This window comes from Ostrea edulis, chromosome 3, assembly GCF_947568905.1.
Source record: "Ostrea edulis chromosome 3, xbOstEdul1.1, whole genome shotgun sequence".
Lineage (NCBI taxonomy): Eukaryota > Metazoa > Mollusca > Bivalvia > Ostreida > Ostreidae > Ostrea > Ostrea edulis.
Window position 1 is genome coordinate 86,298,953 of NC_079166.1, and position 16,350 is coordinate 86,315,302.

Genomic DNA, 16,350 nt, shown 5'->3' on the forward strand with positions numbered 1-16,350 from the left:
GAGATTAGCGTCCTCCAGACCCTAATCACTCTAGGTAAATACATGTATCACCTATGCTGAATAGACCACGTCTACTTTTCAGGTAACCGTTCGGTAAACAAAATTGGGCCTCTAACCCTGAATTGCACAATAGTTATCTAGAAAAAAATTGAGACAGGTTGAGTTTTCCTTTAAGTATGATTATGATTTAACATATAATGCATTTTTTTTTGCGATTAAAATATAAACAATAAAACAGTGCAATAATTAAGGTCTTCCGTAACCACGGAAGACTTTCTACTGATTGTGCTGGTTAAGATTATTCTTATTAAGGTCTTCCGTAACAACGGAAGACCTTCTACTGATTGTGTTGGTTAAGATTATTCTTCTTATTCTTTTTTTCCTAGACGCTAACTTTAAAGCTTCATATCTCTCTCATTTCTGCATGGATTTTACTCACATTTTCAGGGTTTATAAACTTTACAGAACAATTTTAAAATCATGTACTACAGTTAAAAAATCCCCTTCTGTTCACGAGTTATTCCCCTTTGAATGAAATTTTAGGGGCTTTGGTTTCCAGACAAAGGCTCTGAGACTGTATAAGCTTGAGCACAGAATGCATTAAAAATGAAAAGTAGAAGCATTGAAGTTGTGCACATCGTTTTTTGTTTTCTGATTACAGCGTTCAAAATGGTCGTTGACAGGGTTAAAAAATTAGGACGCCTAAAGGAGCAAAAAATTACACATATTTTCCTTTGTATTATTTAAGCTAAAAATATTTTGTTAAGACGTGTAGAACAAAAGTTGTGCAAAATTTAAGAGCTTTCTTTTGATATCCCTAAAAAGGGACTGGCCCCTTAAATTAGGGATCTGGGGATCTTCAAAGTTTCGTTTTATAACGCAAAAACGGTAAATATTTCGATATGGCTTTCGCTGGAAAAATTGTTCTTTAACATCTTATTGATCTCATAAACATAATATTTTGCTCGAATATTGTGTTATATATGAGTAAAAAGATTAACCCGCAAACAGGTAACCGTATCATTAGGTAGGTGAAGGGGGAAAATATGCATATAACTTAAATAAACTTGCTTTAATTGATAAATCTGACTTCATGAAATGCTATTATTCTTTTAAAATAAGGTTTTAACGTGATCTATGGTTCCTTTAAAATCATCTATCGACAACTTTCTTTTTTTATTATTTAGTAGCTTTAATATAAACAATCATTCCAAAGAAAAAAGAGGAAATGGTTATCTCTTCTACGTTTGTTATTAAAACAACGATATATTTAATTGAAGAAACAAACCTTCAAGCATAAAATAACTCAGTCATTAACAACACGCATCTTACATACACCGCGGGGTTTGTTTTTGTTTACAATTACGTAACTGCCTCGAGGAACCATCGCGTGTGAACCAGGGCATGTACACAAAATAAACATTGTCGTCCTAAATACAACACAGAATGTTTTGTTTTTGATTATATTGGATTTTTCGAATAATTCAGTCTTTCCGGGGATGTATATATTTGTTTATACGTCCCTGGTCTTACGTTTGATTTGTTTTAAATTCAAAACTCTAGAGCATTGAGTCAGGCATCAGTTTTAAAATCTGCAATTTAATATACAGTTCGTTTCTCAATCATGTCTAATTGAATGTGTGTTTAATATCGGAGATTTATCGCTGCTGGACTAGCGATCTGTGATTTCACACTACTTTAACTGAACACACAAGCTTTACTCAAACTCTTCGTTTTGAAAAAGAAAATGGATACATTTTACAAACATAACGAATTATTTCTGAACATGTTTTGAAATCAACAGTTCCTAATCATGATTAAACCAAATCTAAACATGCGTATAGAATATTCAGAAACCCATGGCCGACCAGTCTCATTTCAAATGATTTGTTGTTTTATTGTTTAAAAACAATGACTTTGATTAAACATTGATTCAGAACTCCTGGTCCAAATTATGTAACCTCGGCACGTGCCCCTGGCGTGAATTCATACACGACTTCTGTGCGCACTGTGTACATAATATACCTACATGCATTTACGCAGATAAATATTAAAGTTTAATAAAATATTCAAGATTTGAGAGCAATTTATTTGATTTGTATGTATAAATAATTCAAACTCGATGAATTTTTCTCTTCAGTCTGAATATTATGCTATCGTAATTTTGTTGTATGATAAAATATTGGTAACGGCTATAAACCTTTATTGTATATCCTGAGCCATACATTTCATGAATTTAAATAGTAATTTTTTCTTCATTATTGGGACTGAGAAGTTAAATGCTGAAAGAATTTAATCCCACATACACGCGCGCCTCAAAAGACTGATTCGTGGAATGAGATCATACACGCATGTACTTGAGTAATATAAATGTATTAAACACCTAACGATAAAAAAATATAATACACCTTTATAGCTTCATTTCAATGATATACAGTAAAATATTTCTATCTCGAAGTCTGAGGGACCTAAACAAAACTTCGAGATATCCGGGGGTTCAAGATATCCAAAATCGATCTTGAATGTTTTTTTGAAGGAGGATATTTGATACATAGTATGGGATTTGCATTATAAACAACAACCCCGTTGCCGTTTCTTATAGTTTAATGCAAGTTAATAAATTAATATTGTGGAATTTCAAAGACAAACATTTCGGTTTTTTTAAATATATATAAACATCCAATTGAATTCACAATGTGTTTCAGAATGAAGATGATCGTGCTTGTATGCTTACTTTAAGTTTACTGATGTCCAGGCTCGACTGGGATGTAGCTATTGCGTTGTAGTGAATGAACCTATCACGTAAGAACAAAAAAGACCAATTAAAAAAACCATTTTGAATGTTTATTAAATAAATTTTCGTGTTTTCTCTGTTCTAGTTTTAATGATGAAGCATGTAGTATTAAATGCATTATCGTTATTATGAGCATTACCTTCAAGCGTACTTCGACAATTTTATGCGTTTATCTAACCCACGTGTTAATGATATAGCGTGTATCATTCAAAACACTATCCCTGGAATCGGGATATTAAATCCTCAAACTAGTTATTTTGCTCTAGTTATTCTTTTTTTTCCCCTTTTTCCTAGACGCTAACTTTAAAGCTTCATATTTTATAAATAAAATTTATAGTACACCTTTATAGCTTCATTTCAATGATATATATTAAATTCTCAAACTATTTCATGGCACCCTGTCCTGGCCATATCAAGTAATGAAGAAACATTTAGATTCCATACTTACAACAGATTTTCATGTTAAATGAGGCTGTATTAGGACCTGAACCAAGGACATATGGTCAAGTTCAAAGTTTTTATGTCACACAGCTCCGACGGAAGACCTCTCGTTGCTTTGCAACGAGCTTTGCTCTAGTTATCATTATCTTTGTAGAACACCATCTTTATACATTGGATTATCTGTAACACAGTCGAACCTCGAAACTGTGATGAAAGTTGGATGTCCATGTTGCATACGAAATAAAGTTCCTTGTTTTTTGTTGCTACATGTATCTATTTTTCCTTGCTCAAGTTTTCAATAATTTATCATTCCGTACAAATTTTACAGTGTTCAGACATCTAGATATCTGCTCTCTACTATACAAACATACCCAACATAGAGACATGTAAACCATGCATAATCCTTATTAACCTCATAATTAAATCCGTCATCGTTTATCCCTCTGAGGGGTGTTTTATGACCTAATTCCCCCAAATCAAAATGTTTCAGTTTAGCTGTTGCATTCCTAGTGTTTCCATTCTTAACTTATGATGGATTCACATGACAGTCTCTACACTGAGAAAGTTTTTCAGTTTTATTAGGTCACCTTAGTAAATTCAGATGACCTACCGGTATTGCAATTGATCTGCGTCCAACGTGCATTAACAATTCTTGATAACTAACGTTACAATTATTTTCAAATTTGGTAAGAAGCATGATTGGGATAAGGGGACATAAGTTGTAATTTTCAGGACTCCTACACCCCTGGGACAGAGCTAAACTGTCAAAAAATGGTCATTTTTTAAAAATATCTTTCTCTAGAACCACACACGTGTAAGAACAACTAAATACACCGTGATGTAGAGCGGGAAGGACTCTACAAAATTTGTAATTTTATTATCCCCGGGATAGAGATTCTGACCCCAAGAATGGACCAAACTTGGTATATAGTGTCTATGTGTAAAACACTTGAATAGCATCTCCTTTAGTGCTATTGATACTAGTATGATACTAAAAGAATATTCAGAAAAAAAAACGTATTTATTACTAATCCTTTACCAAAATTGTAAATTTGATTACCTCAGAGGTAGGAGTATTGGTATCAAGGTGAAGCCAACATGGTTAGTTATTAAATGTGTGAAAAATAGAACTGTTTGAACCTCTTGATAACTACTATTCCAATTCCTTTCAAACTTTGGTAAGAAGCATTTTCATGACAAGGCAGACGTAAATTGACAAATTCAGGACTCCTGCACCCCTGGGGCCATAGGGCGGGACAACAACTGCCAAAAGTCCACCAATTTCTCAAAATCTTCTATACAACTGAATATCTTTTAAGAAAAATTAAATGCATAGTGATTTTGAGCTGGAATTGTAAAGTTAATGATTCTAGGTGCATGATAATGCTCCGGTGTCATGGTGAAACGAAAATTATTATGGTGATTATTGTCTTTATCATTTAAAGGACTTCTCTAAGTTTACCAATGCAGTATCAAAACTGATTGCATATTTAGGAAAAAAATTATAAAAATGGTGAATTTCCCAAAATTATTCCAAGGATCATATGAAACGGAATATTGTGTGTTAATTGAAATATAATTGCACATTGACATAAATCCCGACACCCATACTGATAAAGTTTGTCTTAAGAGTGCAAGAGAAGTCAAGAAGGTCAATAAGGTGTTTTGAAACTTAAGACAAATATGAGTGAACAATAGGAAGTGTACTGGAATCCTATGAGATTAGTTTCTGATTACTTTTTATGTCACTTATAGACAACTGATTTAATTCATATAATATGGCTTAAGAAGATTATTGATAGATATTTCCGTGTTCATTTTAATTCAGAGAATCTTTAATTGTTGAAATTTGCAGCATTTTGGAAATCTCAATAGCCATACACTACCTGTCAACTTATCAGCGGTTCTGCAGCACCACACTACAGTGTTGTATTATAATCCCTTTACCGACCGTATTCTGGTCGGTGATTTTGCAGGGTTTAAAAGTCTCTGCTTGGCATTATTAAAAAGTATTAAAGAGAGCACTGATTATTAAAAATAGAGACTTGAGCAAGTCTATAATTTCAGCTTCTCCATCGTCAAATTCCTAAGTAAAAATATTCCATTATCGTCTGGATATAATTACTCTTCATATTCATAATAATTCTGGTGGACCTAACCTCAATCCTGTAGTTATAAAGTTTATCAATCTTGATTTTGTTCCAACACCAAACAGTACAGCAATAAACATAGAAATGTAGATGACGTAAATACTTATTTTACATGAAAGTTTCTTGCATAAAGATTCAAATGTTTCACTATTTCGAGTTATCAAATTGAGAAAGACAAGTTGATGTAGCATGCGTTTTTCGCTGTCTGTCAGCATTTTAAAAGTTCTGAGCTTGTTATAATGATCCATTCTTCAAAATTCAACATATTAGGTATCGCGTGTTTCATACCGATTTTTAGTGTTATGGATTAGAATTTACCCGAAGATCAGCAGGAATGAATGCAAGGTGAAGATAACGAACAGTGATCAATCTCATAACTCCTACAAGCAATACAAAATAGATAGTTGGGGAAACACGGACCCCTGGACACACCAGAGGTGGGATCATATGCCTAGGAGGAGTAAGCATCCCCTGTTGACCGGTCACACCCGCCGTGAGCCCCATATCCTGATCAGGTAAACGATCTAAAGAACAATTTTTATACAAATATTCGCAGGAAAATATTGTAATGAAAAGTGTCGATTCGATATATTCAAGTGAACTCCAAATGGAAGGTGAAGATAACGAACAGGGATCTATCTCATAACTCTTATAAGCAATACAAAATAGACAGTTGAGCAAACGCGGATCTCTGGACACTCCAGAGGTGGGATCAGGTGTCTAGGAGGAGTAAGCATACTGTCGACCGGTCACACCCGCCCTGAGCCCTATATCGTGATCAGGAAAATAGATATTCGTAGTCAAAATCACTTCGCCAAGAACGGCCTAACAATCGGTATTAAACACACGCCAGACAGCATTTGACCCAATGATAGGTTGTATTGACGAACTAGATCGTTATAACGACCATAGAATTTGCGAAATACTGACTCTAAATGAGACTTTTGACACCCCTGTACCATCAACTTGTTTGTCAGTAGTTTGTCTCGATTTAAAAAAAAAACTGATCATGTATAATGAAACACACTACAGATACCCTGCTTCATACCTGGACATTTATTAGACATTAGCGGGAAATCAACTCAACTTTATGAAGAACAGGATAACTTCAGGTTCTCCATTGTTATTGTCCCAAATGTATGCATCATCGTCATATATCATCATAATGATCTAATTTGCAAATACAAGTATCACTGAGTCGAATGCTGTATCAAATATCAGACTTTTCTTTACAAACTGATTTTGACGATAAATTACTCCGTTTAACGGATCAAGGTATACGTCTCACGGCGGGTGTGACCGGTGTGGTCATCACGGAATGTTTCCTCCTTCTAGGCACCTGATCCCACCTCTGGTACGTCCAAAGGTCCGAGTTTGTCTAATTCTAAGTTTTTCTTTATAGGATTTATTTTCCACGTGGCCATTATGAATTAAGATTCAACTTGGGTATGTTATCTTTCATTTTATATTTTATTTTGTTTTTGTTTTTCATTTGTTTGAAGAAAAAAAGAGATTCATACAAATAAATGTTGTAATAATATGATTCCGTTAATTAATGAAATATCATTAGCATAATAATTGTAAAGTTTATATTGTTTCTCCTTGATATAATTGTATATGATGCAAGAGACCCATCAGCTTTCTGGTCACTTGTGTATTAGTATCACTAGCCCGAAGATCATGACCATATTCATGCATTTTGACCCCACCCTGGTAACAAAATCCCTACTCCTGGGATCATGAAATTTACATTTGTGGTAAAGGTCTATCAGCTCCTACTAGATATTCTTTTAGTTTCAATTCATTATCAATAGCATTAAAGATTTTATTTAAATATTTTACGCATAAATGTGTACTCCTTTGGATGCAGCCTGGAGGTAGAACCTCCATCCCGGGGATCATGAAATTTACAATTATGGTAGAGGTGTCGTAAATGCCTATGGATTTAATTTTTCTTACAGACGTGTGGTTGTAGAAACGATTTGTAAATTTCTGGCAGTTTTTGCACTGCTCCTACGACCCTAGGGTGCAGGACTCCCGAAATTTCGATTACATGCTTCTATTTTTCCAAAGATGCTTCATACCCAACTGGAAAGAATTGAAAGTGCATTTAACAAAAAGCAAAAATGTTCAATTGTTAACACACGGCAGACGACACACAACGACGGACACACACCAATAGCTATGGATTACCTCGGTGTTTCGGATACCTGATAAAGTTAACATATTTGATAAGGCGAAATTTGATCACCTTGTCGACGGGTTATTTGATGTTGGAAATAAATAGAATATATTCGGTATTGTATTTCACAAAGTATTATCCTGTAAAACGTTGAAAATGTTTTGACTTGGTCCCAATATTTCTGGAATAGAAACTTGGGAGTTTTTCCTGATGTGCATATTAGAAATGCAGCATTCTACAGTGTTAATGAACTATCAATCTAGATATTGTTTCAGTTGTATCATTCTTTTTATCTACAGATCATTTCAAAATGAAGATCTTCATTCTAATGTTGGTGGTGATTAAGGTAAAACAGTACTTAATAGATTCTGCATGATCATCTAGAGAAAGAACATAGATATGCTTCTGTACATATTTCTATTAGCTTTCAGATGCTGTTATTTTGGAAGTACTGCGCGGTTTTCTTCGAGATACCAGAGAGTATAACACCAGTTTTGGTATGAATGATTACTTTCGTATTTTCATGCATGCGTCATTACATACTTTCTTGACCTTCTCAAACTCTTGTGAAAGCGCAGAATGACACGCAAAATAAAGGATGTAAAGTATTAACTTAGTTGGAACTGATTTGGAATTGGATTTTGATCATGATACACTTAATATTGAAACCGAAAAACTTTCGTGGGATATAAGTCGTTATCATGTGTGAATATGAAGATAACGATGATCATTTAAATAAAATCATGACATCCAGAAAAAAGAATACTAAATGGAGAAAAATAGTAAGTATGCTATCTGGTGCAAACCAATGACAACACAAATACATGTGTGCTAACATGTACTTTATTGTGTATGTATGAAGTGGTAAAAGGCTACAAAAATAGGGAAAAATTACTCACATGGTGCACATATTGGCAAATTGACAAAAAATATATTAGTTCCTAGGAAAAAAATAATAGTTATAAAGGAATTTATAATGTTCAAAACTAATTCAGAAATGTTTAAAAACTTACATGATGGTCTACATCGAACGATGGCGAAGGGTAGAATATGCTGCTCGAATTGCAAAGGAGTGTTTGAAGTAAAAACTTTAAAACAGGAAGTACTAAAACAAGAAAGTGAAAGTTTACAATGGATAATTCACACGTCATTTATAAATAGGTTGTACGTGTAATAAGTTGTAGCAATACAGTAAGCACGTTCTGTTGATCGGTCACAACCGTCATGAACCCTCTGTCTTTATTAAGCAAATAGAGTAATATTTAGTCAAAATCAGTATGAATACCTGGTATTAAACACATCAGACACCATTTGATCAAACATCAGGGTGCATTTGAAAAGCGTATTAGTTAGGACTAAACGGACCCTGGCTATTGGTTAAATCACCTGACTAGAATTGCAGGTCCAGCCACAAGTGTTCTCCTTTCCTATATTAAAAAAAGAGAGATAATAACGACCTCAGAATTTAATTTTTATACGAGACTGTTGAAACCTTATCATGACAAATAAGGCGTTGCGGCCACTATAAGATAAAAGACTCACGACGGGTATGAGCGATCAACCTGGGATGCTTTCTCTTTCTAGGCACCTAATTTTACTTCTGATATATCCATGAGCCCTTGCATGCTCTTCTTATGATTTTGTATTCTTTATGGGATCTGTAAGATTGATCACTGTTCGTTATTTTCACTTGTCTATGTATGCGTCCAGACTTACTCACCCTAAAGGTAGCATAGTAAACATACTATATTTGTATATGACACTGGATTGCGCAGGTGAGCGATGTGGGCCTTACCCTTCCGTTTTTCTTTCGTATGGTTGAATATATGGATTGGTTTCCTGTGTCTCTCTTGTATAATGCTTTAGTTGTATATTTAAGAGAAGGATACAGGCATAACCACTACTATTGATACACCTTTGTGTTTTTCCATCAGATGAATTGACCCATTCAAGTTTGAAGAATGCCAAGGACTCACAAGTTGTCCCTGCAGAACAGAACTCTCATTTGGAACGTTTAGATGAACCACACATCCTCTATGCAAGAATAGAATTTACAAGTTCAGGTTTGAAATATTACTATGATAGTTGACAAGATATGGTTTGTGTGCTGTATTTGATTTTTTTGTTGCGGATGCAATTGTATTGAACGCATGTGAGTTAAGGCAAATAAGAGATGTATACAAATAAGATGACTCAAATGCATTATATCCATCAAAATATCCTTTGAATATTTGTAAATTTTCATACAAGTGTTGTTTGTATGTGACATGTATTGGGTAGGCGTAACTATGGCGTCACATTGCTTACTACAGAGGAAAACAAACATTATAAACTAAATCGTTTAGACGCAGGATATACGCTAAATGAAAAGGTGAAGATTGCGAATAGTGATCAATCTCATAACTCCCATAAGAAATACAAATTTAAAAGTTGGTTAATCACGGGCCCCTGAATATACCAGGTAGGATTGGGTGCCTAGGAGGATTGAGCATCCCCTGTCCACCGGTCACACCCGTCATGAGCCCTATATCTTGATCAGGTAAACGAAGTTATCCGTAGTCAAAATCAGTTTGTAAAGAACGAACTAACAATAGGTATGAAACACACCAAACAGCATTTTACCCAAGTGCAGGTTGTGTTGGAAAAATGGATCGTTATAACCACAGAATTGCAACATGCTGACTTTGAACGAGACTATTGAAACCTCTGTAACATCAATTTATTTGTCAGTTGCTTGCCTCGATTTAGAAACTGATCATACACAGAACAAGCTCTTACATATCGAATCAGTTGAATGGCAAACACCATATGGAGATGATAATGGAATATATAAAGTATTGAGACAGATTACCTCGACCACCACTCCTTCAATTTACTTGAGATGAATAATGCTTTTCATAAATACCGTTCGAGTTGGCCTTGTCGTTTTCGGTCGAGATATCTTTGTTTAATCATCACAGAGTCCCGCTAAAATTAAATTCAAAACAGATGGTGGCATTTTCATTGTCTGGCATTAGACGTGAACAATTTAAATCTTTCCGATGACATTGCAATATAGTACTGATGTGTATCTGAAATTATAACAAATATCATCAAAATTCTTTTTTGGTTGACATTTTTATAAAAAAAAAAACAACTAAATCCTTGAAGGAGACATATGCACAGAAGAAGGTTATTTATGATATATCTTAACTCGATAAATACATGTAATAACCACAAAAGAACCTAAATGGTTGTATGTATTTTTTTTGAAAATATAGTATGCACCTGTTTCAAATCAAAATTGCGCTTTCTCGCTCCAGTTTTGGTAGTTGCTTGCGATTACTTACTGAATTTTGGAAAGAGCCTTGCAGTATTGACATGCGACTTTCTTGAAAACAGGTAAATGGGTTTTTTTTAATTGCTTATGATCGTGATATGATGCTGCGTTCATTTCGATTGTGATATAGAGGAAATACATATGTATGGAAAGTATATTGTCATGATATGAAAATGCTCAATGTGTTTTATTAACTAATGGTTCCCACAATTCATCTGTTGAAAGTTGATGTTACGAAATGCAGAGCAAATAATGTAAAAAATGATTTTAGTCATTCAGCTTGCCAACTGTATTTCGTTTTAGGTGGATGGGCATGTGCATGCTACAGCTGCTTATTGTCTTCATGTATATACTCATCGGTAAGTGTTAGATCATGTACGTTATGTTTATAGAATATGTCATTGGAGAATTAATTCCACATTTAATATAGAACTATACAACTTTAATCAGTTACAAATGTATACGTTAAATGATATATGTTATCAGTTCATGTAATAGACCGCTTAGAGAACCACTGCGGGAATTCCAAGAGTTATGTCTGTCCATTCTATTCACCCTTTTACGTACCCAACTTCTTCCATACAGTCCTGGGTTAATTTAAAGCAAAAGTGAGTATAACGACTTTTCAGTGATGTGGGATTCATGTGAAAGACCAATTGCACCAAGAAAAAATGAAGTTAAACTTCAAGAATTCATGTCTTAAAAATCTATCATTCCAATGCAATTAGTTTGTAAACAGCATTTTGATTGGCTAATGCACTGAGGTTGAGCCTATTAAACGAGCATTAAAACAAAATGTCAATCTCATCTAAATCAGATGTTACCATGTGTGAGCCATAGGCACTGGTTTTTGATGTTTATTGTGATTATATTATTTCAAGAAAGTATAATTGAAACTGTTGTGAATCAAACGTGCAATAAAAATTGATAATTGCACGCGTTGACTCAGCTGAAAAATGAAATATATCTTTTCCAACAGAAAGTCATTTTTACGACAACCAACTTGCATGTAGCTTACGAGGTATAGAGCGACACATATCTGAAAACGCATAAATATGGTTTTGGAACAAAAATATGTCGATTTTAACCATTGATTTGATAATATTTGGTTCGTGTAAAACAAACCTAAATTTAAAAAGAAAATGATGCAAAGATATTTGGGACATCTAAACTTTTCATTTGGAAAATAATGTTTATGATTACATGTCAGTGTAGCACCAAAGTTGACAGATTCGGTGAGAAAACTTTTACAACGATACGTGTTCGTTCTTTCTTCTTTGTGTTTCCCCTTTAATCATTTTATCATTAATGTATGTCGGAATGTTGAATGCTTTTGACATACGTTTTAAAAATCCTATTGGTCTTACCTCCGCACTTGGTTTCCTGGTTATGACAAGCATGTTGACAAATACGATTTTGGTGCCCGGAATTTATGTAATAACAAAATATACCCCGTGTAAAAATGTTTTTATCCGCTTATCTATAAGAGACCTTTATTTCTATAGCAAAAACTGTCAATTGCAATCCATCAAAATTTGTGTCCATGTCCCTTTGAACCGACAAGGAATATATTAAATGATATTCACTTTTCCTTTGTATTTAGAAATGAAGCCAGTTATTATAACGCCATAGGTATAGATTGTAGACATTTTGAATTCTCTGTGGAGCGAAACTTGTAATATAGTGTTAATATGTAAAGTATTTAAATACTGTCTCTAATGAGAATTATTAGAATTCACAATATCATTGAATTTTCTTATATGTTGATCTTGCAGGTTTGAAGCCAAAACAAATAGTAATTATGAAGAATCATAAGAAAATTATCAAGGTTTATCGTAAACGCAAGCATTTCACCTCCAGATATCCCAAAGCGAGGAAATTATGCGGAAAAACTAATTTGACAGGGGTCTTCAAAAACACCCCGTTAAGTGCAGCAGTTTCCCTAGAAAATAATCATAACGAAACGTCGATAGAATGTGTCCTATCTTACAAACTTCCAGAAAAAGACACAATTCCGCTTCTCATCAAAACCAATAATGGCAATGAATTACCAAAGGCTTGCATAAAGATTATAAGAGATACCTTTTTTGGATGTGACAATTTTCAAAAAAAATTGAATGAGAAATCTGAAATAAATCTTCAAATGAAGGCACTTTCTACTGGAGCTTCTACTGATCATATCATGGAAACTAACTGGAAACAGTATCGTGACCAAGATGAAATTTTGGATTCAGATGAAAAGGATTTTATTGCTTTTCAGAGAGAAGGACAAATTTTCTCTCTAGGAAGAAATCGATCTAATAGCGATGCATTGGTATCCGAGAGTGGAGAGCAAGAGCCAAGTTATGACTTAGAAGAAGATGCTAGTCATGTCGCTCAATTTGACAGTACCGAATACAAATCAGAAGTTAACGATCTGGAAATGAAATATGAGTCTGAACTATATTATCACGAGGATGGCAAATACGAAATACAACAATATTACCATGAGAACGACAACATAATCAGCAAGTCAGCAAAAGTATGGACAATGGAAAATGAAGGTATTTATACTTACGAGCAAATTCATGAATCAACGGATGAAACACATTTGAAACATGTAAATAAGAGCGCAGCTCATGACAGGACTAAATCACAAAATGACACTGGAGATGAAATGAAAATGAAATTGGACATACCATCTGATACCCAATCATGTCCATTGCCTACAAGAAGAGAGGGTTCTGCATTCCCATTAAGGAGATCACAACAAACAGTTTCACGAAACGTGCATGTTATTGAAGCAGAGGAGAAAACGTCTGACGTCAGTGCAATAAATATATACACAACTGACAATGAGTTGGATGAAAAACTTAAGGCATTCATATCTGTGAGGTCATCTGATTTGCAAGATATTTCAAATAAACATGTTTCTCATTCGCGAAAAACACTTGCTTGCTGTTCGCATAGTAGCGTTAGTCCTCAAGAAACAGACACCGATGTCACTCTTTCTGGAAATGCAAGTCGTATTTTGAGTACAAATGTCGATGGCATTGACGTGTTAAAAAAGAAGGCTAATCGTACATTCCTCCATCACAAGATTATTCAGAATGAAGTTACTCAAATTGTGAGGTCCTTTTTCAGTTCCAAGCACTTCGCAATCATGCAAATACGCAGACGAAAACGACGAAGATCTCGATTTAGGATGTTGAAATATTTATTGAGATTTTGCAGACATACTTCACATTCTTCTCCCATTACTCACAGAAACCCAGACACTGTCTCTGTAGAGCCTCGAGATGGTCAGAATTCCATGAACTACTCCAACGAAATACCAGATCAGTTGACATCTGCAGAAAATGGACGGTGTCAACACGTCCCGAACAATCCGTTAGTTTCCGGTGGATTGGAAGTCGGTGCATTTGCATCCGAAACTGGATTAGATAATGAGTTTATACGTCTAAGTACTTTCAGTACCTTTCACAATATCTTTATCTCTGCAATATGCTTGGCGCGAAATGGTTGGTATTATTCAGGAAAAAACGATATGACAATATGCTTTAGTTGTCGATCCGTCCATTTCCAATGGCAAGAAGGAGATGATCCCACATCCTTCCATGACAAAGATTGTAGGTAAAAATGAGAAACTTTCGTTGATCGAATTAATTCATATTTCCAAATACTAAACAGTACAGTAAAGAACGCCTTCGGTGAGATAATCCAAAACTACCGGAAATGTAGTTTCGCCCCGTTTTGAATTCGCCTAGATAGTGTTGAAATAGAAATGATAGAAAATGGCTTTACCCAGTCTTAAACTCCCCCACAAACGCCAGAGGCGAAAATAAACGGGGTGAATATTTCCCTGTATACAGTAAAAAAAAAAAATGTTTTGAATTTGATCGCTGTTCGTTATCTTCACCTTTTCATATGATTGTAAGAGCCATAATTTTATGTTTTTATTTTTTTTAAACAAATTATTTCAAATATTTGATATCATGATATTGCTTTCAAAACATAAAATGTAGATATTTCTTCAACGGTCACCTCATCTATGTCAAATGATTGTTTTACTGTGTGTTTGTAGGATGGCCAATCGCGCCTCAGCACATCTATGTACAGACAGGCTTCCTGAAGATATTATCACTGAAAGACCAGACTTACAAACAACCGGTGGTACTCATAATGATTGTCAAAGACATGCAGATCATACGCAGGTACATTCCTCTTCCTTGTCAACATACACTGAACAATTTCTGTGGTTTATCATCAATCAATGACTGTATTGTAGATCAATAGATAAGTGTATCCTCTGTGATTTTAGATTACAGATCAACTTCCGTTCACCGACCACACATGTCTGAATCGGCATACTCCATCATTTTCATCTGTACCGATGGTGGCAGCAAAAGGTTTGTGTTAAAACATATAGACAGCGAAATGTGTACGAAAATCCTCATAGAAAATGATAATCAACGTTTATCTACAACACTACCGATGTAATTATACATGGTTTTCAGTTGATACAGGCAGAACAGTCCACTCGTTGGTTTTAACTCATAATTTTTAACCAGCCTGTTACTTGCTGAGTGCTTTCAATTCATAATTGGAACTGTAAGATGATCTACCTCCCTCCATCCCCTTGTTTGTCTCTATCTCACCGATAAAATGATTTATGTTTTAGATGCTGGATTGGATCTTTGCAGTGATCCTACACAGAGACGAAAAGTTATATGTCCCCAGTGTCTAGAGATCAGAGATCTAGCACGCTGCTCAGTGTGTGGTCGCTATGATTGGTGTTCAGATTGCGCATATCTCAATAATGCTTGCTGGAAGTGTCACAAAACATAAGTTTCGTTCGAGTTGGGTATTGCAGTCCTCAACCAACAGCTGTATATAGAAACACCATTTCAAAACTGTCACCAAACAGTTTCATTGAAAATTATGATAAGCGTTCTGCGTGGACACCAAAATGGAGTATTGTGTGGGGGAAAAAAGCCCCGATGCAATTTAGTTTTTTCCCTTGGATATACATGACAAGTAATCCTCCTCCTCCTCTGAATGCTTGGTATGAAATCACTTTTTCAAGCATTTTTTTAATATCGAGCAGAGGCTTGAACAAAATTTGTTTCAGTGATAACTTACAGCCTTGTCTATCTAATAGATACAATTTGTTTGTCCAAAGTTTTTATAGATAACATTTATAAATTCTATACTGTGCACCTCAAATAGCTATTATAATGAAAAAGAAATACAAAATCATGAGCAGAGTCAACAGAGAGCCCTAAAGACATCAATGGAGGTATAAGGTGCATAGGTGAAGTAACCACACCCTGTTTATCGGTCACACCGGTAATGAACCACATATCCTGATCAGGAGGTAAACAATACAATCAGACGTCAAACGCAATATTCTAAAAAATGTCTGCTCATACGGTTTGAATAATAAATGATATGAATCTCATATTTCAAAATCGTATTCTCTGTG

At 34.6% G+C, this 16,350-nt stretch overlaps 1 protein-coding gene across 6 annotated transcripts in view; it reads left to right on the forward strand.

Annotated features, from left to right (window-relative positions):
* Positions 1-16,328, forward strand: part of LOC125673371 (uncharacterized) — a 27,706-nt gene extending 11,378 nt beyond the window's left edge. Inside the window, exons 2-12 of one of the 6 annotated variants that reach the window (XM_056159289.1) lie at positions 2,706-2,802; positions 6,788-6,831; positions 7,867-7,913; positions 7,992-8,064; positions 9,502-9,630; positions 10,870-10,948; positions 11,190-11,245; positions 12,662-14,498; positions 14,950-15,079; positions 15,187-15,274; positions 15,547-16,328. In XM_056159289.1, coding sequence (XP_056015264.1) covers positions 7,878-7,913; positions 7,992-8,064; positions 9,502-9,630; positions 10,870-10,948; positions 11,190-11,245; positions 12,662-14,498; positions 14,950-15,079; positions 15,187-15,274; positions 15,547-15,713 — 2,595 coding nt within the window. In that variant the 5' untranslated portion in view covers positions 2,706-2,802; positions 6,788-6,831; positions 7,867-7,877 and the 3' untranslated portion in view covers positions 15,714-16,328. The other 5 variants (XM_056159287.1, XM_056159288.1, XM_056159290.1 and 2 more) reach the window with 5 other exon arrangements.
* The last annotated feature ends 22 nt before the right edge of the window (positions 16,329-16,350 follow it).